At 46.9% G+C, this 25,627-nt stretch overlaps 1 protein-coding gene across 3 annotated transcripts in view; it reads right to left on the bottom strand.

The window, feature by feature from the left end:
- grid2 (glutamate receptor, ionotropic, delta 2) overlaps positions 1-25,627 on the bottom strand; it is a 1,198,200-nt gene that overhangs the window by 314,299 nt on the left and 858,274 nt on the right. For all 3 annotated transcript variants that reach the window (XM_038792750.1, XM_038792751.1, XM_038792752.1), the window contains 2 exons: positions 16,898-17,059; positions 15,448-15,567 (listed from right to left, as the gene is read on the bottom strand). In XM_038792750.1, the coding sequence (XP_038648678.1) occupies positions 15,448-15,567; positions 16,898-17,059 (282 nt within the window). The remainder of the gene's footprint in view (positions 1-15,447; positions 15,568-16,897; positions 17,060-25,627) is intronic.

The raw sequence follows: 25,627 nt of genomic DNA, 5'->3' as shown, positions 1-25,627 counted from the left end.
AGAGATTGTTAAAGAAACCTCATTGCTGCAGTTGTAAGGAGGTGGTGCAATGTCAGATGGCCCTTCAATCAACAAGGACTGATCATCCCTTGGCAGTTGTATGAATGGGTAACTCTTATAACTTTATTGGTGTACTGCCACCACAGTACTTTTATATCGAATTTTCGACCGTGTAGCTGTTTTTAAATCTGTTGCAAATCAAATCATATAAATGGCACTTATATGTCCTGTGTGATTTCTCATTCATCTCAAGTAAGCCTTTTGACCTCAGGCGTGAGGTCCAACAGGTTCAAATCACACTGCAGAGACCTGAGCATAAAATCTAGGCTGACACTGCCGGGAGGTGCTGAAGGAGTGCAGCGCTGTCGGAAGCCCTGGGCAGGATTCTCCGTCCCGCCCCACCCCCGCCGGCAGCGGGATTCTCCGTCCCTGCTGCCGGCCAATGGGGTTTCCCATTGTGGGTACCCACCCCCATGCCGTCGGGAAATCCCCGGGCGTGAGTGCGCTGCCGGCGAAACGGAGGATACCGTCGACGGAGAATCCAGCCTCCTGTCTTTCAGACACAACTTTAAACTGAGGCCTCGCCTCAGGTAAATGTGCAAGATTCCATCTTACTGTTTCAATGAAGAGCTGGGTAGCTCTCTTTTGCGAGGGTGCGTCCTGGGGTTGTGGAAGGTGCTATCTAAATGCAATTCTTTCTTTCTTAGAGAACATCAGCATGTCCTGTTCTCAGTGAGACCCTACTTCTTCTCTATCATTGTGACTTACAGTGGTAAACTGTCTTTTTGTGGAATGTTATATCAGAAGCACAGGGTCGCAGAATCTGTGCTCATCTTTTATGAAGCTTGATATGGTGTGGAACTTTAAGTCTTTCTTCTGAGAGTGGACTGGCAGGTGAGCAACTAATGGCCACTTAGGGGCCTCCTCCCACCACTCCAACAGCAGTGTGTGACTGCACCAAGTGGCAAGGCCACAAGGTGAAATCTGGCGTCCTTGTTGCTGGCTTGGGGAGGGGGTGGGGCTCCTGGATGAACACCCTGTGCACAACGGAGGACCCCCATGCAGCCCCCCCCCCCCACCGACAGAACCCTGAACTTAACTGGATGCCTGGCTCCATGGCCTCTGTTTGTTGGGGACAGACTGTATTCCCAGCTGTGGCCATCGCTCCCAAAGGTGCCGCTGGGACTAGAGAGCTGCTGGTCAATTGATTGGCTGTTAGCACTCAGAAGCAGGGCATCCTCCCAGATGGGGGTGGAAGTTGCGGCCTGAGCCAATTAATGTCCCGATGGCCATTATTATGTCACTTTTGGGCAATCTGGCCAAGAGGAAGTGGGCTAGCCCTCAACTTTGACGGGGGGGAGGGGTGTGTGTGCAGCTGTCGCGTCACCACCTTGCAACAGAATTCCCGTCATGGTCTTTACCGCACAAACAAACAGTGACCTGCTAGCCCTTCAGTATATGTCGCTGGTGCTTTAAAGAAAATAAATAAATGCAGTTCAATTATTTGTTATGGTTCAATGAAGCGGGGTGGAGCCAGCCAACTGGATTAGTAATAATAATAATCTTTAGTTGTGTCACAAGTAAGCTTAAATTAACACTGCAATGAGGTTACTGTGAAAAGCCGCTCGTCGCCACATTCCGGCGCCTGTTCGGGTACACAGAGGGAGAATTCAGAGTGTCCAATTCACCCAACAAGCACTACTTCGGGACTTGTGGGAGGAAACCGGAGCACCCGGAGGAAACCCACACAGACACGGGGAGAACGTGCAGACTCCAGACTCCGCACAGACAGTGACCCAGAGGGCAATCGAACCCGGGACCCTGGTGCAGTGATGCAACAGTGCTAATCACTGTGCTACCATGCAAATGAAGTTGTTTTAGTGCTGTGAGTTCCACTGAAATTACACCTGTGATATAACCACCAAGCGCTGAAATAAAAACAAGGGGAACAACCGTAGGACAATGGCATAGACAGACTCCTTGTTGAATTGTGTCACCTGCCGAGAAATAAGAAAATCAATCCAAAACGAGCCAAATGAGTTCTCTAAACGACAATCGCATTGTAATTCATTCTGATTTCCTCAGATGACCAGAGATCATTTCAAGTGGTGTAATTATATGCTGCAGCACGGATGGGAGCGCTGAAGCATGGGCAAAGTGTCTGTGAGAAAATTAATCCATCAGAACTCGATTTGGTTTAAATACCCCACGTCTGACATTTTCATTAGCAGATATCGCAGAAACTCAAAATGATTTGTCTTCCCACTGGATGAAAAGATGGCTTTCCATTCTTGTAGGTGCGGACGTGCCTCCTAGAAACGTCCCTTTGTTTACTGTTAGTTGCTGATAAAGTGCTTGGAAAGTGGGTCCATGGTCAGACTGTTTTTAACTCCCAGGCAGTTAGGTTCTGGAAACCTCGTGTCTTCCACTCACTTTCCTTTCCAGCTCATTGATCGCAATAAACCCCATGAAGCCAGGGGTTTGCTGGGAACCATTCTTTCTCACATGTTAACTTACAATAAATTCCTTTCACCCATCACTCATGCACAAAGAACAAAGAACATTACAGCACAGGAACAGGCCCTTCGGCCCTCCAAGCCTGAGCCGACCATGATACCTGCCTAAACTAAAACCGTCTGCACTTACGGAGTCCGTATCCTTCCATTCCCACCCTATTCATATATTTGCTAGATGTCCCTTAAATGCCGCTATCGTACCGGCTCCCACCACCTCCCCAGGTAGGGCGTTCCATATATTTACCACCCTCTGTGTAAAAAACTTGCCTCGCGCATCTGTTCTAAACTTTTTCCCATGCACTTTAAACCTATGTCCCCTAGTACTTCATTCTCTTACCCTAGGAAAGAGCATCTGACGATCCACTCTGTCCATGCCACTCGTAATCCTGTAGACCTCTATCAGGTCGCCTCTCAACCTCCGTCATTCTAGTGAGAACAGACCGAGTTTATCTAACCACTCCTCATAGCTAATGCCTTCTATACCAGGCTGAGCGAACTCAACCTTTCTAGCCCAAGGCCTCAATTTTAAGATCCGCGTCCTGGTGTTCAAATCCCTCCATGAGCTCATCCCTACCTACCTCTGTAGCCTTCTCCAGCCCTACACTCCTCTAAATCTGGGATTTTGGGCGTCCCCAGTTTTAATCCACCATTGGTGGCCGTGCTTTCCGCTGCCTCGACCCGAAGCCCTGGAATTTACATTTCTTTAACCTCTTTACATCTTTCCCCTCCTTCAAAATGCTCCTTCACTTTGACCACGCATCTGGTCATCTGTCCTCATATCACATGTAGCTCGGTGTCAAATCTTTTTTAGCAACACCCTTGGTATCTGCCTTGCGATGCTTTATCGTATTAAAGGTGATAGATGAATGCAAACCCAAAAGAAAAACTGCAAGTTATTGATGCTTGTTCTTGTAGCTTTGCCAGATGTGTGGCAGAAACACTGTTTATTTTGGGAGAACTGGACCGTCTCCAGTATTCTGTGTTTATGTTTGATACAGTACTTGGCAATAATTCGGATGCTGGAATTCAGCAAGATGTAGGCGGTACAATACGCCTCCGATCCAAAAACAACCACACCGGTTTATGCATTTGAAGAGAAGCAATTTGCATGATTATGGGGGGACAACTGGAGAGTGGAACTAAACTGGGCAAATGTTTCAATGGTTCCATTAGTTTGAAAGGTAGCAAAAAGGGAGATAGGCAGAAAGTCGGAAACTACAGGCCAGTTAGCCTAACACGTGTCATCGGGAAAATGTTAGAAACCATTCTTAAAGATGTTATCGCAGGGCACTTGGAAAAATGCAAGGCAATCAGGCAGGGTCAACATAGAATACTTATAGATAGAATGCTTATTGTCACAAGTAGGCTTCAAATAAAGTTACTGTGAAAAGCCCCTAGTCGCCACATTCCGGCGCCTGTTCGGGGAGGCTGGTACGGGAATCGAACCATGCCGCTGGCCTTGGTCTGCTTTACAAACCAGCTATTTAGCCCACTGTGCTAAACCAGCCATGGTTATGTGAAAGGAAAATTATGTTTAACCAATTGAAGTCACATGTGCTGTGGACAAAGGGGAACCAGTGGATGTAATGTACTTAAATTTCCAGAAGGCATTTGATAAAGGGCCACTTCTAAGTTATTGTGTAAAATAAAAGCTCATGGTGTAGGGGGTGAGATATTAGCATGGATTGAAGATTGGTCAGTTAACAGGAAACAGAGTGTTGGCAGAGCTCTTTTTCTGGTTGGTCACGAGTGGTTTGCCACAGGGATCAGTGCTGGGGCCTCAACTTTGACAATATATCTAAATAACTTGATGAAAGTATGGTTGTTAAATGTGCTGACGACACAAAGATAGGTAGGAAATTCAGGCGCGGCATGGTAGTATAGTGGTTAGCACATTTGCTTCATAGCTCCAGGGTCTCAGGTTCAATTCTGGCTTGCCCCCTGTCTGTGCAGAGTCTGCACATTCTCCCCGTGTCTGCGTGGGTTTCCTCCGGGTGCTCCAGTTTCCTCCCACAGCCCAAAGATGTGCAGGTTAGGTGCATTGGCCGTGATAAATTGCTCTTAGTGTCCAAAAAGGTTAGGTGGGGTTACTGGGTTACGGGATAGGTTGGAGGGCTTAAGTGAGGTGTTCTTTCCAAGGTCCGGTGCAGACGTGATGGGTCGAATGGCCACCGTCTGCACTGTAAATTCTATGTTTCTATGCTTCAGTTTTACAGGGCATTGCTGAGACCTATATCTGTGTACATTATTAGTGTCCTAATTTAAAGAACGATGGCAATGCAATGAAAGCAGTTCAGAGAAGGTATGCTGCATTAATGTCAGTAATGGATGGGTTGTCTTTTGAGGATAGGTTGGAGAGGTTAAGTTTGTATCCAATGGAGTTCATAAGATTAAGAGGCAACTTTATAAAAAAACCTTTACGATCCTGGGGGTATTGACAGGGTGGATGTGGAGAAGATGGGCGGGATTCTCTCAGCCCGGGGCCAAACTGGACAATCGCCGCAACCGGTGCGAATCACGCTGTGCCGCCCCGACACCGGGACGTGATTTTCCACAGAATGGAGAATCGGCGCCATTGACGCTGGCACGGTTGGTGCGGCGCCAGCCGGGAGCCGCTCTACGGGGCCCCCTCGGCGATTCTCGGCTCGGGATGGGCTGAGCGGCCGCAACAAAAGACCCGATTTCCGCTGGCGTCGTTCTAACCTGCTCTCAGCCGGCGGGACCTTGGCGTGGAAGGGTCCAGGGGTGGCCTGGGAAGGGGGGGTCCGACCCTGGGGGGGGCTCTCCAATATGGCCTGGCCCGCAATCGGGATCCACCATTTGGCGGGCCGGTCTCTCGGGCTGGGGGCCTCCTTTCTTCCACGCCGGCCCCTGTAGCCCTACGGCATGTCACGCCGGGGTCGGCGTGGAGAAGGGAGCCACTGCGCATGCGCGCGTCGGCGGCGGTGCCACTGCGCAAGTACGGACCCCGCAGCGCCCAGTTGACGCCAGGATCAGCAGCTGGAGCAGCGTGGGTCGCTCCAGTGCCGTGCTGGCCCACTGTAGGGGCCAGAATTGCTGATCCTGAGGCCATGTTGACGCCGTTGAGAAACGCGACGGCGTTTCCGACGGTGCCAGCACTTAGCCTCAGGATCATAGAATTCCGCCCGATGTTTCCTCTTGTGGGAGAATCTAGAATTAGGGTCCATTATTTAAAAATAAGGGGTCGCTCATTTAAGAGAGAGTTGAAAGGAAAGTTGAAGGGAGGTCCCCCGGGCACAGATTCTCACTCCCCCTCCACCTGGTAATTCCCCCCCATCCTGACCACTGGCACTGCCACCATGGCACCATGGCAGGTCCCATCACAACCTGGCAGTGCCATCCGGGCACTCTGGCAGTTCCAGGGTGGCACTTCCAGGGTGCTAGGATGGCAGTGCTAAGGTGCCAAAGGGAGTGCCTGGGTACAATTCTCTCTTGTCCCCAATACCCGGGGGTGTCTAATGGACTGGAAGACCCCCGAGGTGACATTACGACTGGTCCACGTTTGTAGAGACCAGATCAAAACGGCATCCTGGCAAGGTTGCCCCAGGTAGGGCTGCGAGGTCTCAGGCTGCGGGAGAATCCCTCAAATCTATATTTAATTTAGCCTAATGACTCATTTAAATACGCTGCTCTGGATCACGCCCAGTGAAGGCGAGATCCAGATCGCGACGCCTCGCGAGACTCCATTAAATCTCGTGAGGCATTTTGAGATCGCACATCTCTTCAGAGGCTTCCGACGAGGTTCAACGGGGTTGCCCCGACACCAAGCTGGGTGTGAAGAGGCCATCAAATCACACCCTCCATGAGAACATTGCTCTGTGGAACTGGAGAGCACCACGCCGGCATTTTGTGAGGTCCTGCCACTTTGCCGCTTTTGCTAAGATTTCGCCCTTTGAATATTTTTAAGGCAGAGCTGGATAAATTCCTGATTAACAAGGGGGTGAAAGGTTCAGGGGTTGGCAGGAATGTGGGGTTGAGGTTACAATCAGATCAGCAGTGATCTTATTGACTGGCAGAGCAGTCTCGAGGGGCCGAGTGGCCTACTCCTGCTCCTAATTCGTACGTCTGTACACAAAGAGCCGGCACACACACTTGGGGCTGAATGGAGTCTTCTATGGAATAAGATTCTTTGGTTCTAATTAAGCACAACAGAATAATTGTGGAGAAAGTATGAAGTCAACAGGTCTGAGAAACTGTGATAAAGTAATACATTTTCTTGATGAGAAACCTTGCACTTGACAGGTCAAATTGTATTAATTGTGTTTTCAGCACTTCAATAATCCTTGCCCTGATGTTATTTGGTGTGATTTTTCACATATCGATTTTTAAAAATAATTTGAAGATGGGAGTGTTTTTATGACTAACCGTTAGTGTTTCTGTTTCAGTCGGAAATAACTTCCAGCCTTTATAAAGATGGTTTCAATGAATATTTAGACCCTACTGCACACAGATAGGCTAACTGTGAACCGTGCTGCATCGGTTTGTCTCACAGTAGACAGAAACACATGTGAGAGCCCACGGCAATCACACTGCTTGGGTGCCAATCTTGGCGGAGATGCTTGTAGATTCAATTCACACTCCAGAGACTTGAGCATAATCCGGCCTGACACGACAGTCCCGAGGGGCCCCTGCATTCTCAGAGGTGACAGTTTTGCAAGACACATTAAACCGAGTTCCCTCAGGTGGGCGATTTGTTGTTGACTCTTAACTGCCCTCTGAAATTGCTCTCACTTTTAATGTTAAGTGATGAAAAATCTCTGTTTGACTCCGTGGTCCCTTTGCCTCTCATTGTGTCCAGTAGCTCTGCTTGCCACAAGAATCTAACAACTGGAACAAACCCAGTGGAGAGGCCGACCGATCAAGGACAAGGTTTCCCCTCAGAAAGATGCTTATTTCTGTTTTAAATTATAGCTAAACACTCTGGGCGACCGGGTAGCATAGCGTTTAGCACTGTTGCTTCACAGCGCCACGGTCCCATTCGATTCCCGGCTTGGGTCACTGCCTGTGCGGAGTCTGCACGTTCTCCCAGTGTCTGCGTGGGTTTCCGCCGGGTGCTCCCGTTTCCTCCCACAAGTCTTGAAAGGCGTGCTTGTTAGGTCATTTGGACATTCTGAAGTTTCCCTCCGTGTACCCAAACAGGCGCCTGAATGTAGCGACTGGGGGCTTTTCACAGTAACTTCATTGAAATGAAATGAAATGAAAATCGCTTATTGTCACAAGTAGGCTTCAAATGAAGTTACTGTGAAAAGCCGCTCATCGCCACATTCCGGCGCCTGTTCGGGGAGGCTGGTACGGGAATTGAACAGTACTGCTGGCCTGCCTTGGTCTGCTTTAAAAGCCAGCTCTTTAGCCCTGTGTTAAACCAGTCCCTTATTGCAGTGTTACTGTAAGCCTACTTGTGACAATTATTATTATAATAATCATGGGCAGCACGGTAGCCTTGTGGATAGCACAATTGCTTCACAGCTCCAGGGTCCTAGGTTCGATTCCGGCTTGGGTCACTGTCTGTGTGGAGTCTGCACATCCTCCCCGTGTGTGCGTGGGTTTCCTCCGGGTGCTCCGGTTTCCTCCCACAGTCCAAAGATGTGCAGGTTAGGTGGATTGGCCATGATAAATTGCCCTTAGTGTCCAAAATTGCCCTTAGTGTTGGGTGGGGTTACTGGGTTATGGGGATAAGGTGGAGGTGTTGACCTTGGGTAGGGTGCTCTTTCCAAGAGCCGGTGCAGACTCGATGGGCCGAATGGCCTCCTTCTGCACTGTAGATTCTATGATATCTATGATAATAAAAGGTCTTGCCGCTTAATTCAAGGGCAATTAGGGAGGGGTGATAAATGCTGGCCGAGCCAGCGGCGCCCACATCCCGTGAATTATTTTTAAAATTCCATAGCACTCTGGTTCGAAGAAAGGCAGGTGATTTCTCCCTGGTGGCCAGGCTAATATCTATCCCTCAACACTAACATTATTAAAACAGATTAGCTGATCATTATCTCTGCTGCTTGCGTGGATGGTGCACGAATTGACTTCCTCATTTCCTTCCATACAAAAAAATGACGACACTTAAAGAAAAATAACCTTGGCTGTGAAGTGCTTCGGGATGTCGGGAAAGGAACACAAGTATTTCCTTTGACTCCGTCAAAAAGATCCCCGTCATTGCTGTTCCTCGACTACTGGTCAGAAAATAGGCAGCCGAGCCAGAATTTAAAATAGAAATGATCAACTTTCTGAGGGGAAACCTTGCCCTTGATCGATCGGCCACTGTACTGCGTTTGTTCCGGTTGTTAAATTCTTGTGGCGAGCAGAGCCACTGGACACAATGAGAGGCAAAGGGACCATGGAGTCAAATAGAGATTTTTCATCACTTAACTTTAAAATAGAGAGCAAGCTGGTATTCCCATCGGGGCATCAACCATCTTGAGGTAAGTTTAAAAAATGCTAATTCTTATTGATTTCGTGCAGGGCTGTCTCTTCCAGTACCAACGTTTTTTTAAAAAATCATCTTTAAGCATTCCCCGAAACCATTGTCTAATCAATTCCCAGCCTCTCATGTGTTGCGAATGAATTTATTTGTCCACGCACTGTAAACCGCCAAGAGATAAAAATGCATTGGATCTTCTCTGGTTGCCGCATAAGCGTGACCATGGCAACCAGCACGGACTCTGGGTTCTCATCTGACTGTTCTTTTTTAAGAAACCCTTTCTTCAGTGAAATAAAATCTCATATTCAGAACCTTCTCTCAAACCAACAAGAACTTGGATTTACATAGTGCCTTCAACATGGTAAAATATCTCAAGGCGATTCGGCGGAATGTTGGCAAATACAGATTTGACACGGAGCCGCGTGAGGAGACACTCGATCGAAGAAGCAAGGCCTGAGGGGTGTCTTAAAAGAGAAGTGGGAGAGGGCCAGGGAGGTTTCGGGTCAGAATTCCAGAGTTTAGGGCCCAGGCAACTGGAGGCGCTTTCGCCAAGTAGTGGAGCGTCGAAGCCTGAAGCAAGAAGGCCAGAAATGGAGGAGTGCAGAGATCTCAGTTGGCTGTAGAGGTAGAGGAGTTTACAAGGTTACAGGGATAGAGAGGGCTGAGGTTACAGAGAGAATTGAAAAACAAGGATGTGGGGTGTTCACATGGGCAGCAGAGTTTTGGGGTTGACCTCTGGCCTATGCAGAGTAGAAGGTGGGAGGCCAGACAGGACTTGACTCTTGGAGGTAACAAAGGCAGAGCTGAAGAAGGAAGGAGTGATGCGGAAGAAAGGAAGCGAGGTCAGCGAAAATGTTTAAAACTTAAGGCAACTGAATATGCATGGGCCTTCAATAAGTACCATGGTTGGCATAATCTCAGAGTATACTTTCAAAGAATCTCATAGTGTCCGAGGTGGTATGGATGTTGTTTAGTTCCAGCTGTTAGGCAAGCTCCTTTATAGGTGCATGTTGTCACAATGGGGTTGAGTATTGCAGCATTAGTCAGCTGCTCGACAGTGCCACTGCACCCAGCATGAAGACATTTTGTCTCAGGTCACCTGTCCTCTCCTGTCCCCCCAACCCTCCTCACATAATGAGTAAGGGGACTGAATCACCCAGAGAAAAATGGCAGGTTATCAAAGTGTCAAACCTGACAGAGTTAATAGCAGTCCAGTCTCGGAGTCCGAATATTGTGGGTTCAAGTCCCAGGCTGACACTTTCCCCAGTGCTGTGCTGTGGAAGTGCTGCACTGTCGGAGGTGCCGTCTCAGAGATGAGACCTCAAAATCAGGGCCACGTCTGCCCTCTCAGGTGGATGTAAAGGATCTCAAGGCACTAATTCAACAAAGGGCTGGAGTGTTATCCTGGCCAATAGATTATCAGGTTATTATCTCATTGTGTTTGTGGGAGCTTGCTGTGGTCAAATTAACTCCGGATGTACCTACTTTACAGCAATGACCACAATTCACAAATATTTCATTAACTGTGAAGTGCTTTCAGATGTACTGAAGTCATGAAAGGAGATGTTTAAATACAATTTGGTTCTGTTCTTTTGTATCTCAGGATGAGGGATCTTAAAGTCAAGAGACTGGAACCCATTTTCATACCAGTGCAAACATTGCCTGCTCAAGTATCATCAACTAGATGACACTAAGTGTGCAACAGGACGATGTACAAGAATTTTGAAATATATCTGCAATCACAAAATATCTGCACTCATGCTTACAGCTCAACTTCTAGTAATCTCTGGAATGTCTGTTTACTCTGCAAGTACAGTGAGCATGGATCAGTTACCAGACTCACACAATCAAGCACAGAATAATTAAACCCTTGAACACCGCACTCCCCAATTCTTGGAGGCAAAGAGAAGAAAGCCACCTTTTGCACATTAAAGTCAATTCATTGGAGAGTCTCCATCGCAAAATGTAGTGACTTCTTTGTTGAGTTTGTGACTCCATCGTGCAATTTTAAGAAGGTTTTCTAACACAAAGCTAGGTCTTGATTTATTTATGTACAAACGCAGTTTATTGGTGAGATTTAGTGGCCCTGACAGTGTTATCGGGGTAGAACAATCCTGCTGTAAGCATCAAGTGCACAGGGGACGGCTTCAATCAAACATTTTTTGCCGACTTAATGGACTCTGGAGTCGATCATGAACAGAAGATGCACATGATCCAGGGATTGCGTGGCCTCCAAATTTCAAGCCTTACCCTTGGTGTTCAATGTTTCCAGTTTCTGCTTTTGCGGTTCCTATTTTTTTGGCTTGATCTTCAGCTCACTCGGTGCTCAGGCACCTCGCGATGATACTTTGCTGCAGCTCCCTGTTATTATCCCTGAAGAGATTGCTAATACAGTAATCGGGACATCATTGTGTTTAGCCATTATAGCCTCAATACCTGAGGGCTTGTAATGAGCGTTAATGCTCTCCACAAATTACTATATTCATCTCCCTTTTTTGTTGACAGGGCATTGAGCTTAAAATACATTTATGACTGATTATGGTCTCAAAAAACACACTTACAATTTAAAATGTGGCTCAAAGCAACAACACACATGCTCCACTCTATAAATGCAACTGGAGGTACAGAAATCTATTCACCTCAGATGTCTGGAGGAGGGGGCGCTCGGCTGGAATCGGCTGGAAAAATAATGGCGTGTGCACAACATTATTAATCAGGAAATCGACCGGCAATTTCAAAAGAGTCAGAGATGGGGTGTGAGCTGCGAATCTCTGGAACTTGATTGTCGATTTACATTTGCCTCATGCCCTCAGCCTTATCATTTTAAAAAAAAAGAACTTGCTGAATTTGCCCATTAACTCCCCATGAAACTCACTGCGGAAAGATACATTGTCAGCTCAGATTTCCAGCAAGCCCAAAGATCCGATTGCACTATTCGAAGAAGACCTGTTGAATTCTTCTCAGAATCCTGGCCAATATTTCCCCTTCAACCATCAATGTTAAAAAGCATTGGGTGGAATTTTCCATTCTCTGCACACAGTGCCACAGCTGAGGTGGGAAAACGGACGAGCAGCTCCAGGGTGCCGGGGGCAATGCTGTGGGCGATGCCAGTGGACAGTGCAGGAGTAATGCCAGGGATAGTTCCAGGGGCATTGCCAGGGGGCAATGCTGAAGACAGTGCAAGGATGCCAGGGGCAGTGTCAGGGAACGGTGCCAATGGACTGCCCGGGTATGTCGTACTTTGTCGACGTAACATCACATCAGCAAGGAGGGAATTCCGAATGTCAATTTCTTGAAATTAGTTTGCCGGCCTCTCCGGGCAGGAACCTCGTTACATCACCAGAGAGAAGCAGGGAAAATCAGAAAGCGAGATCCTGCCGGCACGAATCTTTGAGGGGACTGTGAGGGGGAGGGTGGGGGGGGCACATCTGCTTCTCTTAGTCCACAAGAAGTGCTGGAAGAGATACGTATCCCGTGGATCTGGCAGCTCCCCCTTCCTTCCACTGCTGCGTTTCCCGAATACCACGCAGCAACTTTGATATTTAAATCAGGCTCCCCCTACACAAGGGGAGACTGATTTAAACATGTTAATGAACTGCCCCATCCTTCCATAGTGGAGAATTCTAATGCCACAATATTCAGCATGGTGAGAAATGCAGTGGCTGTGTGTGTGTGTGTGGGATGGGGTGATTCCCTGCTTTTAACTCTAACTGCCCATTTTGAATGCTCTCCTGCCTATTATGGGAGGCACAGTGGCACTGTGGTTAGCACTGTTGCTTCACAGTGCCAGGGACCCGGACTCGATTCCCGGCTTGGGTCACTGTCTGTGCGGAGTCTGCACGTTCTCCCCCGTGTCTGCGTGGATTTCCTCCGGGTGCTCCGGTTTCCTCCTACAAGTCCCGAAAGACGTGCATGTTGGGTGAATTGGGCATTCTGAATTCTCCCACTGTGTACCCAAACAGATGCCGGAGTGTGGCGACTAGGGGCTATTCACAGTAATTTCATTGCGGTGTTAATGTAAGCCTACTTGTGACATTAATAAAGATTATTATTATTATTATTATTATTAATGAGTCATTACTTTAAAGAGTGATCAGTTCTTCCCAGAGAGGTAGTAGGAACAGCACTGGTGCATTTCAAATGCAACTTCGATAGATTTCTTTCTGAAAATATGAATTTAGGATATGTGGTAGGTCCAGCATGTCTGATAGGAACATGCTGGAATTTGAACCTACGCTTCATAAAGTTCTGCATCACTGGGGGGATTTACCTTGTCTGAATCCATTGTTGACTAATTGAGTGATTGCTATGATTAATCAACAACTCCATTATCCTTATATCCGGAGATTACCAGGATGGCCTTGGTCTTCATTCATCAATTCCCATGTCAGGTGCAGGTAAGATTCACACTCACTCATTTGTGCCTAATATTTCTAAAGGGCTCTCTGGGCACAGGTTTGGAAGAGTCTCCAGAGAAACATTGGCTATTCTATTCCAGAAAGCTAGTTGGTAGAACTGGAGTCAATATTTACTGGGTCTTCTATTTATATACAGAGTGAAACATTACTGGAGTGCACCTCCGAACTCAAACTTGCCACAGTTTTCGTAAGTATTTCTTTATATGTGCTCAAGTGACATTGATGAATGGACAGCAGGTAAAATCATGGTTGGCGATCGGGAGAAGCCCTGGAAAAACTCTCCTTCTTTGCACTCAAAAGCCAAAGAAAACATTCACACAAATAGCTTGACTTCATCCACTCTTGTGCAACCATTGACTCTGAAGCTTTAGCACGGGAAATGTAATTTGTTTCAGACTTTTGTGCGCTCCACCACAGTATTCTGCTGACTGCCACCTTTCTCCGTATAGGTCAGAGACGCCGAAGATTTGAATTAGTTCTGGGAAGAAATCTATCATTTTGGCTGTGTTGTCACAACCTGCACCAACACACACTGAACTGGAAGGCTCGAAATGAAGCCAGTGGTAATGGGTCATAAGGTTAATAAGAGCAGAATGGTTTGTACCTGGCAGGACCACACTTGCATTTAGTAACACTTAAAGATAGCTGAAAAGTAGAGTAAAGTTGTTGTTTAAAGGAGCATAATATAACAGTCTGGAGAACATTTTAAAATTGGGTTTTCTTTTAAAAAAGATGACTCGCATTTAAACAACTCCTTTCATGACCTCAGGTTGCCCCAATGTGATTGAAAGCCATTGAAGTGCTTGCAAAGTCCAGTTGCCACTGCAATGTCAGAAACGTATCCGCAGTCGGCCCTGTGCACAGTAAACCCTGAGAAACAGCTGAGTGGCCAGAGCATACGAGGCGAGATCTTTCAGCTGATTACGCAGGTGGGATCTTCTGATCCCATCGGCATGGGGCGGATTCGGTGGGAAATCCCATTGACCAGAAGATGCCACCGGCGGGCAGCGACGGGTCACCTCTCGCTGCTGAGAAACACACTGAGGAGGCGCAAGAATCCATGGTGGTTTGCTGACATCCTTTCTGTGTCTGACAGCCGGGCAAGCTGATGGGATTGAAATCCCTTTGTATATTTCATACTGCAGTGCAGAAAGTTAATTCACTTGGTAAGAGGCACCACAGTTACCAATTAATTAGCACAGCAGTTCCTATTTTCCACACCCACTCATCAAACTGCTTCAAATTGACATTTGACCTCAGGGAGGCGATAAAAATGCTACACGTGTGGTGGAAGTGGAAATGCTTACACCCGTGTTGCAACCTTCAAAGGCTATGTCAGTATTAGGAGTATTTTACTGTGTCTGTCTTCTTCCAAACCTGGGGAAGCTTAATGCTGAGACTGCAGGCCTGACATGGCAACATTTTCATCACACTTGTGCTCAAACGCTGGGATTTTATGCCCCCTCCCCATTGCGGTGATTGCGGTGACAGGAAAGTCAGTGGGAGGGGCCAGGAAAATCTGACTTGGATGAGCCCCCTGCTCGGCATTTCTTCCATTCGAAAATTCTCATTGCAAGTGCTGAGTTCCTTCCATGGCCTCGCCCCTCCCTATTATTACCCTCTCCACCAGCCCCACAGCCCTCCGAGATCCCTCAGTTCCTCCGATTCTGGCTTTTTGCAGGTTCCTGATTTTAATTGTGCGACCGTTCCTTCATCTGTCTGGCCATGTGATCTGAAATTCCCTTCCTGAGACTTTCCAATTCTCGACTTCTCTTTCCTTCCTCATAGAAACCTTCCTCATTGACCAAACGTTTGGCCACCTCTTTTAATATCTCTTTATGTGGCTCGCTGTCAAATGTTGTTTGATAATGTTCTGGGCGAGAGCACTCAGGAATTTTACTACATTGAAGTAAAGATGAAGTAAAGCAAGTCGAGGTTATTATCATGGCCAATAACTCTCAGAGTTCGGACAAAGTTATAAATGAAAGAAAACTCACACACTCATGGATTTTTGACATTAAGGTCAAAATGAAACAATTTTCAAATGTCTAACATTTACTAACAGCAGCTCACTTACTTTCCGGATCCCTCTCCCCAAGTCCTCTCCGTAGTTCGTACCCAGGATTTCAAATTGCACATTTGGGTTTCCGCCATGATCTTTAAATTGGAGGAACCCAGTCATCCCATTTACTGCGCCCTGCGAATAATGTAAGTTTAAAACAAGTCAAGATTTACATTGTCAGATGATACATCATTTCAACAAATCCATGTTGATAAAATCTACACATATCAAATCAAAGGCGAAACACATGTATGCCCACCTGAATCCAACCTACACCTTTTAACGTTGTCACAGAACTGAATGAAATCTTGCTCTCACGCGCTGGCAAGTTAGAAGCCGTGCACATAACGTGCCGGTTGCCTTCAATAAAATGTTTCGACATCGGTTTTCAGTCAAAACAGGGGTAATGTTTACTTCATTTATAATTTAGTCTGTAACCTGACTTGGGTTTCTACTTCAGAGCATCATACAGCCCAGAAGCAGGCTATTTGACCCATCTTGCTTGTGATGGAACATTGACTGAGCTATCCAAGTATTTCCAGCCCTTCTAAATGCCCCGTAACCCAAACAATATCCCCCCTTCCCCCAACTTTCGAAAGAAAGTTACAATTGACTCTGCTTCTACCATCTGTTATAATAATAATAATCTTTATTGTCACATATCGGCTTACATTAACAATGCAATTAAGTTACTGGGAAAATCCCCTAGTCGACACACTCCGGCGCCTGTTCGGGTACACAGAGGGAGAATTCAGAATGTCCAATTCACCTAACAAGCACACATTTTGGGACTCATAGATGCATAGGTACATACATAGAACATCCTGTGCAGAAGGTAGCCATTCGGCCCATCATGTCTGCACCAACCCACTTAACCTCTCACTTCCACCCTATCCCCATAACCCAATAACCCCTCCTAACCTTTTTGGACACTAAGGGCAATGTAGCATGGCCAATCCACCTAACCTGCATGTCTTTTGACTGTGGGAGGAAACCGGAGCACCCGGATGAAACCCACACAGACACGGGGAGAATGTGCAGACTCCGCACGGACAGTGTCCCAGCGGGGAATCGAACCTGGGACCCTGGTGCTGTGAAGCCATTGCTAGCCACATGTGCGACCGTGCCGCCCTGCGTCTGCTGCTCATGGGAGGAAACCGGAGCACCAGAAGGAAACCCACGCAGACATGGGGAGAACATGAAGATTCAGGTGGTGTATTCCAGATCGTAACAATTTGATGCATAAAAATGTCTTTCCTCATCTCGTCTCTGGCACGTTTGTCAACGACCTTAAATCTGTGTCTTCTGGTTACAGACTCTTCCACCAGTGGAAACAATTTATGTGACAACATATAAATTGTATGTCATTACTGGGTACTTTTATGTCAGTATTTCATTTATCTCTTGCGCTGGACATCATAAAAGTACAAATAGATGACACGTTTGGTGCAGCATCTGATAATACCTTCCTGATGGTCTCTAACATCGAGTATCCACCCTGCCAAGGCTTTGAGTTCTTCCTGATGCACGTCAAGCTGGCCATACTGTGCCATTTCCGATCCTCCAGCTTCTTGTGAAAGGCATTTGCCAGGAGCACCACAGTGTCATAGATGTAGAGATTGGTGATCTGTGCATGTTCCAAGCCTCAGAATTAACATTTTGTGAATCAAGGCAAAAATAGCGACTAAAAAAAGACACATCGTAATAATAATCTCAGCCATTCATTGTGTATCAGTGCAGGAGCATTCTAAGGTAATGTTTGCAGTGAAGTGTGCCAAGTCAATAATACTGTGAGCTACAATTTGTGTATTAATAGGAGATTGAATGAAATTGGAAAGCAGCAGGCACTAAACCGTAGGGAGCAAAGGATCCAGAAAATTGCTGAAACTCGAGACCTGTCGCGATCCACCCGAAGAATTTCTGAGTCTGGTTTTGGGCGCGTTTGGCGGGGAGTTTGTCAGCGGCAACAGTGCCGAGATTGACTCCACTGTTCAATGGCGTTTAGCCGTTTATTTAGGGCTTTGTAGAGTTTCTCCCCGTCGAGGCCACACTCAGAGAGATTTCCTGCACAGGGGAGCTGAGCTCGGCAGCAGGATCGGCTCCTCACAGATCAAGGTGCCATTTTGAACAGTTGCCACAATCCCCCCCTTTCAGGACTGCCTCCCTCCCCCGCTTTCAGGATCCCCGTCACCCCACCTTTCATGGACATGGCACCCCCCCCCCCCCCCATGCCTGACCCTTGTTAGTACCAACCGGGCACTCTGGTTGCGCCCCTGGTACCCTGGCTGCGCCAACCAGGCACCCTGACAATGCCAGGCTGGTGCAGCCAGGGTTCCCGGGTGGCACTGCCAGGGTGCCAGGCTGGCAGTGCTAAGGTGCCTAGGTGACAGGGGGAATGCCAGGGTACCACCCTGCCCTGTCTCCGACCACCCGGGGTCTCTAATGATCTGTGAGATGCCCCCCCCTCCCGAGGTGCCAACACAACTGGTCCACGATTGTGGAAATTAGCATTAAATGGTGCCTAGTTGAGACCTCACAGGCATTGATCCAATCAGGAGCACATTGCAATTGCTTTTTAAAAATAAATTCAGAGTACCCAATTTACTTTTTCCAATTAAGGGGCAATTTAGCGTGGCCAATCCACCTCCCCTGCACATCTTTGGGTCGTGGGGGTGAAAACCACGCAAAACACGGGGAGAATGTGCAAACTCCACAGAGACAGTGACCCAGAGCCAGGATCGAACGCTGTGAGGCAGCGCAATACAACTGTTGAGCCTGGAAATAACAAAAGCATGAATGAGGACGGAAGGCCAGGGGCATCACAATAAGTTCGTATATTGGATATTTTCCTTGGCCTCCAGCCCGAGAATTTATCACTTGTTTATTACGAGATCTGCACAATTTACACGGCGTGGAAATTTTATAAATCTCAATGCGTCTTAGAATTTGCTCATTGTTGATGAAAATTAAGAATGTGTTTGCAGAACTATTGCATTTCAAAATTCAAATTCAAATCATTGCTGTGAGTTGAGCGCAGCCAAAATGCCAGTACGTCCTGATGTGCAGAAACAGCAGGGATTGTTCACTCCACTCTAACAATCTAACCTTTTCTCCATGTTGCACTGCCAGGTGGATGTCTTACCTAGTGAGTTCTGTCAGTTTGAATTTTCACAGGAGACTTGATAGCTATTACCTTTCTTCTGGGCTCAAGATTAATTGGAATTACTGCTGCTGACAAAGTATCTAGATCAGTGCAATCTAATTAACTCTCCCACTGCTTAATATTCCTTAAAAGAAGAGTGTAATCTTTTCCATGATGGAGATAATTGATACCACAGACTAATTAGAATCACATTATTTATTACAGTTTTTAAAGCTCTATAGTAAATAACGTGATTCTAATTCAATTCCATATCCATGACCTTTTAATAGCACTTGTGTTAATTTTCCAGACAATTCCTGGATCACTTCCAGGGCCCCTGTTTATCAGCTACATTATTGTAAAATAAAACGAATATCAAAACAATTGCTGATTTTTAAACTGGAGGTTGATGAGATAAGGAAACTGCGGAAAAGCATTTGAAGAATGGACAAGGGGCGCGATTCTCCTGAATGAAGACTAAGTACTCCCGACAGCGGGAAAACCGGAATGATTCTCACTGGCGCTGGGGGTGAACCTATCGTGCCATGCAACGGCACTTAGAAATGTATTTAACCAAGAGCGGGGTGTTCATGCCAATCTATGGCGCTTGGTAAGTTATTTAGAAGATCGGGGGTTTCGCTAGACCTGAGAGGGGCGGGGCCTGAGCTCTCTGAAAGGCCTCACCCCTCAGGGCACCCCCATGTCACACTGTTGCTGTACCCACCCTAATCGCTGGTAAGCCCCCTGTTCCCCAATCGCTGGAAAGAGCCCCCAAAACCCCCCCAGCTCCCCCATTCAGCACCCCCCAATTTCCCCTTCCCCCATCCCCACTAATAATGCCTCTTTATCCCTTCCAGGCTACTCTTTCTCACGTTAAAGATGTATCTTGCTGCTGTCAGTTTACATCCTCCTCCAGCCCTCTGCACCCCTGAAACTCTAGCCTGTTGCATAACCACAATTTTCGTTGTCCCACCATTTGCGGCTATCAGCTGACTCAGTCCTCAGCTGTGAAATTCCCTCTTTAAACCTCTCCACCTCTCTCTCGTTAGATGCTCCTTAATAATCATCTCTTTGACACAATAGACGGCCACCTTTCCTAATATTTCTCTGTGTAGCTGATGCCAAATGCTGCTCACTAATGCTCCTGCTACACAGCTCGGGGTGGTTTTTCTGTGCTTTTAAACGTTACATAACTGCAGGTTGATATCGCTGTTAAAGTTTGAATAACACATTTTTGGGGTCTGAAAAAGAGGCTGTTTTCTGAGTGGAGATCATTGTTTCCTGATGAGATGTTTGAACTCTGAAAAGAGTTTGGGTGGAGAAGAATCACAGACTTTTGAGTTTGGTTTGCATCAAGAATTTCTGACTTGCAACCAATGTCCTTTAAATCTGCATAAATTTCATACATTTAATGGGAGATTTCATTTATTCATTCGTTTTAAATTATGAATGCCTTCTTAATGTGTGCCAGGTGGGTAGCCCACCATCTCATGTGATTGCCTTTTGAAAATTCAGTCACACATTATAGCTCAATAGAGCCATTATAATTCATCCGTGGAATAAAGTAATAGGATTGATCTCACAATAAATGTGCTTTGGGTGGAAAATACCGCTCAGGGGAGCTGGTTTGTGGAAGTCTCAGACACACTCCCTCACATCTCCAGCCCATTTAAAAAGAATATAAAATAGCCTGGACTGAGAATACCGGATCCTCTTCTGGAAGATATGCGGCCTTTTAGCAGGAGAGCAAATTCATTGCATCTTCCCTTCTTCACAGTCGGTCATTGTGTACTCAAATGCCAGTGGTTTTGAGCAATATGTGTATCACATGATTCTAGTCGCCTGTGCAAGAATCTGATTAAGCATGTATTTGTGTATGTTTGTGTACATGTATGGTCGCAAGAGATTGGTGTGAATTTGTGCATGTACTGTTCCTCCATGTTTTGTTAAAAAAAAAGTGAAGTTAAAGGGGCTGGATTTTCAGATTTTGCGGCTATGTCCGCGGGATTGATCTCGTCTTATGACCAGAAAGTCAGGGCTGCCCCCGCACCGATTCTCCGGCCGGTGGGCGGGGTGGCTTGCAGCCGTGCAGCACAAAGCTCCCGGCTTTACCTGTGGATACGACCAGAGAATGGCCAGGTCCCTGGCCGCGCATGCGCACGGCGGCGTCCGCTCTGTGCAACATAACGCTGGCCGCCAGTGGACCCGGCCTGCCAGAATTCCGGCGTAAACGGAGATTCTCCGTCCGATCGGCAGCCACTATTTCGGCGCCGGCAATCGGAGAATCCAGCCCACGGTCTTGTGAGCCAGCGTTCCGTTCTGAGATCTTCCCGTCCAGTTACAGCATCAACAGGGATTGGAAGAAAAGTGGTGGCTCTTGCAAGATTTCAAAACGTGGAGAAAGGATTACTGGATGCTGAATAGTAAAACTTGGTCTGGGATTTATTGTTAAATGGTGGGATCTGTGAACCTTAAAAAAACAGTAAGGGGAATATTGTGGCACTGGGTAAAGTAATTGGAGGTACCCTGAGGTGTATTGAGCAGGTTAGAATCCAGAATAGTATTAGAAATTGCTAAAACATTTCTGAGAGTAAGTTAACTAAGTTAAATTAATTGGCAGTTAAATTGGAGTTGGGGTTACCTGCGGGGGTAAAGAAAGCTGAGATTATTGATCGTATTGTCAAACATTTAAAATGTCAAGGATTGTCAAATGGACCATGTCTTTCGAAAATGAGGATATTGAATTAGCTAAGATTCAATTACAAATGAAGAAAATCGAAAAGCGGGGAACGATAAAGAGAAAGAAATACAACTGAAATGTGAGACACAGGAAAAGCAAAAAGACAGGGAAAGAGAGGAAAGCGACAAAGAGAGCGGGAATTGGAAATTGAGAAGTTAGCAATGACAGAAAGAGAAAAGGCAGAGAGAGAGAATTTCAACTTCAATGCTGGAAATTAAAGCAGAGACACTGGAGTAGGTCAAAGAAGGAAGTAGTTCCAGACATTAACCTAGTGGGGAAATGTTTAAATTTACTCAAGAACTTCCAAAATCTTTGGAAAAGGACGGAGAAGCATTCTTTATTCATTTTGAAAAGCTACCTAAACAGATGAAATGGCCAAAAGAAATTTGCACATTACTTTCACCAAGTAGACTGTTAGGTGGGGCTAGTGAGGTGTCAGCATTATTGTCAGAAGAGATATCTGTAGATTATTATGCGGTGAAGAAAGTTATCCTTAATGCATATAAGTTGGTTCCTGAGGCAAAATTTCAAAATGCAAGAAAACAACCTGATCAAACTTGTATTGAATTTGAGAGGGTGAAGCAAAATATTGTGACCCTTGGATACAGGCATTAATGATAAGAGAACACATATGAAGCCCTTAGATAGGTGATTATTTTGGAAAAACTGTGAGGGCACATGTTAAGGAATAGAAAGTTAAAACTGCTAGATAGGCAGCAGAGCTAGCTGATCATAGAATCATAGAATTTACAGTGCAGAAGGAGGCCATTTGGCCCATCAAGTCTGCACTGGTTCTTGGAAAGAGCACCCCAGCAAAGCCACACCTCCACCCTATTCCTATAACCCAATAACCCCACCTCACCTTTTTGGACATTAAGAGCAATTTATTACGGCCAATCCACCTACCCTGCACATCTTTGGACTGTGGGAGGAAACCGGAGCACCCGGAGGAAACTCACGCACACACGGGGAGAACATGCAGACGCCACACAGACAGTGACCAAGCGTGGAGTCGAACCTGGGACACTGGAGCTGTGAAGCAACTGTGCTAACCACTGATCTCAAACTGGTGCATATAACCAAACCGTTATTCCATATTCCTTTTAAACACAAGGATAAAAGGCGGGGCGGGGGTGAGAAAAGAAAAGAAAGAAAATATTCAGGAAAGAGATGGCACAGTTAGAAATAGTCAGGAGGTTTCACCTCAGAATGAAAGGAAAGGTGCGGAGGGTGGAGGTGATATTCGGAGGCCTAAGTGTTTCCATTGTAACAAAGTGGGACATATTAGAGCAGATTGTTGGAAGTTAAATGGAAGGCCATTTGCAGTAGTAGGAAAGAAAACATCTGGAAAGAAAATGGTTGTCAAAATAGCTGTTCTCTTTTGAGGAAAGGACAGATGGTAAATGTTACAGCTGCAATTATTTTCACTGCCCCTGTCTGGATTGCTGGCTGGCTTCCAGATAGGAGTCTCTTTTCTGCGGGAGGTGGGGTCTGTGTGTGTTGGGCATCCCTTTAGTTAGGGGGTCTCTGTGGGTTCCCTCTAGTTAGAGGGTCCCTGTGGGAGTTCCTTCAATTAGGGGGTCCTGGGAGGGGTCTCCCTATTCATGTGATCCCTGGAGTGAATGGGGGGTTCTGGTAGAGGTGGGCAGGTAGTGCATTGTGGGGAGGGAAGGATGGGCCTCGAATGGACTTTGGAGGCAACTCCCTGGCAGGGTTACCCCCTTGGCTCACCACCAGGTCCACTACGTCAGGGCCACGCTGGTAAATACCAGAGGTGATCCGGGCCCAAGTGATTCCCGGCCCAGGGGATCGGAGAATCAAGGAGGGTCGGAGACTCTGTTGCCGGGCCCGTTAAATGAATGCAAATGGGCCAATAAGGTGGTGATGTCGTGAACCTCGATCCCGGCGCCAGCGGGGGTGTCGGAGAATCGGGCGCCGATCCCGAATTTCACCCGATGCCCGATTCTCCATCCCATCGGGAAACATACTTCAGGGGTCGTAGGACGGAGAATCCAGCCCATTGTCTTAGCTATAAAATAAATGGCAGAACCATCAGGAGCATAGAGACACAGAGAGATCTGGGCGTGCAGGTCAACAGATTCTTAAAAGTGTCAGCACAGGTGGAAATGGTGGTGAAGAAAGCATACGGCATGCTTGCCTGCATAGGACAGGGTATTGAGTATAAAAGCTAGAAAATTATGTTACAATTATATAGAACGTTGGTTTGGCTACATTTGGAATACTGTGTCCAATTCTGGTCACCGCACTACCAGAAGGATGTGGGGACTTTGGAGAGAGTACAAAAAAGGTTTACTAGGATGAAAATGAAATTAAATTAAAATCGCTTATTGTCACGAGTAGGCTTCAATGAAGTTACTGTGAAAAGCCCCTAGTCGCCACATTCCGGCGCCTGTCTGGGGAGGATGGTACGGGATGTTGCCTGGTATGGAGGGTATTAGCTGTGAAAAGAAATTGAATAAACTGGGATTGTTCTCCCTAGAGAGACGGAGGATGAGGGGTGACCCGATAGAAGTTTATAAAATTATTAGGGTTATAGATAGGGTGAATATTTGGAGGCTTTTTCCAGGGCAGAAATGACAATTACAAGGGCGCACAGGTTCAAGGTGAGGGGGGAATGGTTCAGTGGAGATGTGCGGGGGAAGTGTTTTTACACAGAGGGTGGTGGTGGCCTGGAATGCACTGCCAAGTGAGGTGGTTGAGGAACATACGTTAGCGACCTTTAAGACTTTTCTGGATAGGCAAATGAACAGACAGGGTATAGAAGGATACAGGCAGTTGGTCTAGATAGGACACGTGATCACCGCAGGCTTGGAGGGCCGAAGTGCCTGTTCCTGTGCTGTATTGTTCTTTGTTCTTTGTTTTGGTTAAATTGGTACAGTTATATCTACTATCATGTGTAAATGTGAGCTAAGAAAACTGGTCTTTTGTGAATTAATAACAGTAAGAAGTCTTACAACACCAGGTTAAAGTCCAACAGGTTTGTTTCAAACACAAGCTTTCGGAGCACTGCTCCTTCCTCAGGTGAAATGGAGCAGTGCTCAGGAAGGAGCAGCGCTCCGAAAGCTAGTGTTTGAAACAAACCTGTTGGACTTTAACCTGGTGTTGTAAGACTTCTTACTGTGCTAACCCCAGTCCAATGCCGGCATCTCCACATTGTGAATTAATAAGTTATGGGGTTAGATATTAGTCACGTTAATTTTGTATAAAGTGGGTGTGACACGAGTGTGAAGAAATCTTCATAACTATGAAAATTTCTTCCAAAGGGGGAGGTGTTAAGAAAACAAAGGTAGTTTTAAGGGTTTTATGTTTGTAGTGGTAAACATCAGAAATAAGGAGCGCGATTCAGCGACCCTGTTGCGCAATGGGTGAATTGCACGAGAGCCCCGAATCGGACTCCATACCAGGCCCCGGGCCGATCTCGATTCATCCAACTCACTCTGCCCGGCTTGATCCAGATCAGCACAGTTAGATGAGCCTAAAGGCCACGCCTGTGAGACTGCGCCAGGGTGCCATTCAGTACTAGTCCACACAAACAGGGGCCAGGCATAATGGCACCTCAGGGGGCCGGGGGGGGGGGGGTCTCACAGCCTGTGGACAGCTCAGGTGGTCGGGGACAGGGTAGGGTGGTGCCGTGGCACTCCCCCTGGCAACCAGGCACCTTGCCACAGCCAGCCTGGCATGTCGGAAGTGCCACCCTGGCAGTGCCACACTGCAAAGGTTCCTGCATGACACTACCAGGTTGCCAGGATGGCCATGCCAGTATGTCCAGGTGCGAATTTGGCACAGCCAGTGGTTTGGTCCGGGGGGGCTTGCCAATTAGATTGGAAGGGTTGGGGGGGGGGGGATATCCACAGGGGCCTCGTCAAGATTGGGGGGCGGGTTTGGGGGTTGATAAAGCCGGGGGAGGGGGGAGAGGGTGACTGAATGTTGGGGGAGGAAACAATCGGGGCCGACGATCAAAATGGTGCCCCGATCTGAAAGCAGTCATCCCTGCTGATGAGATCAGTTCGCCTGCAGGAAATATCTCCAAGTGCAACCTCAGAGGAGAGAAATCCCTGAGGCCCCCCCATAAAATGAAGTTCCATTGAATAGCGAGCGGGGTGTTCCTTTAGCGCTGCAGACATTGAGAAACACACATCTAAACGCGACCGACAGCAGAGTTAGTTTTAAGTTCCCTGAATCGCGCCCATGGTATCGTTCTAAGTGGGTTTAATTTAACGTTTTTTGTACACGGAAGGGTAAAACCTACAGTTAGATTCATACTGCACAAATGTACTTGTATGTGTGGGAGT

Source organism: Scyliorhinus canicula, chromosome 3, assembly GCF_902713615.1.
Source record: "Scyliorhinus canicula chromosome 3, sScyCan1.1, whole genome shotgun sequence".
In the NCBI taxonomy this organism is placed as follows: Eukaryota; Metazoa; Chordata; class Chondrichthyes; order Carcharhiniformes; family Scyliorhinidae; genus Scyliorhinus; species Scyliorhinus canicula.
Note: the sequence above shows the minus strand (reverse complement) of the source record. Positions and strands in the feature narration are given on the sequence as shown.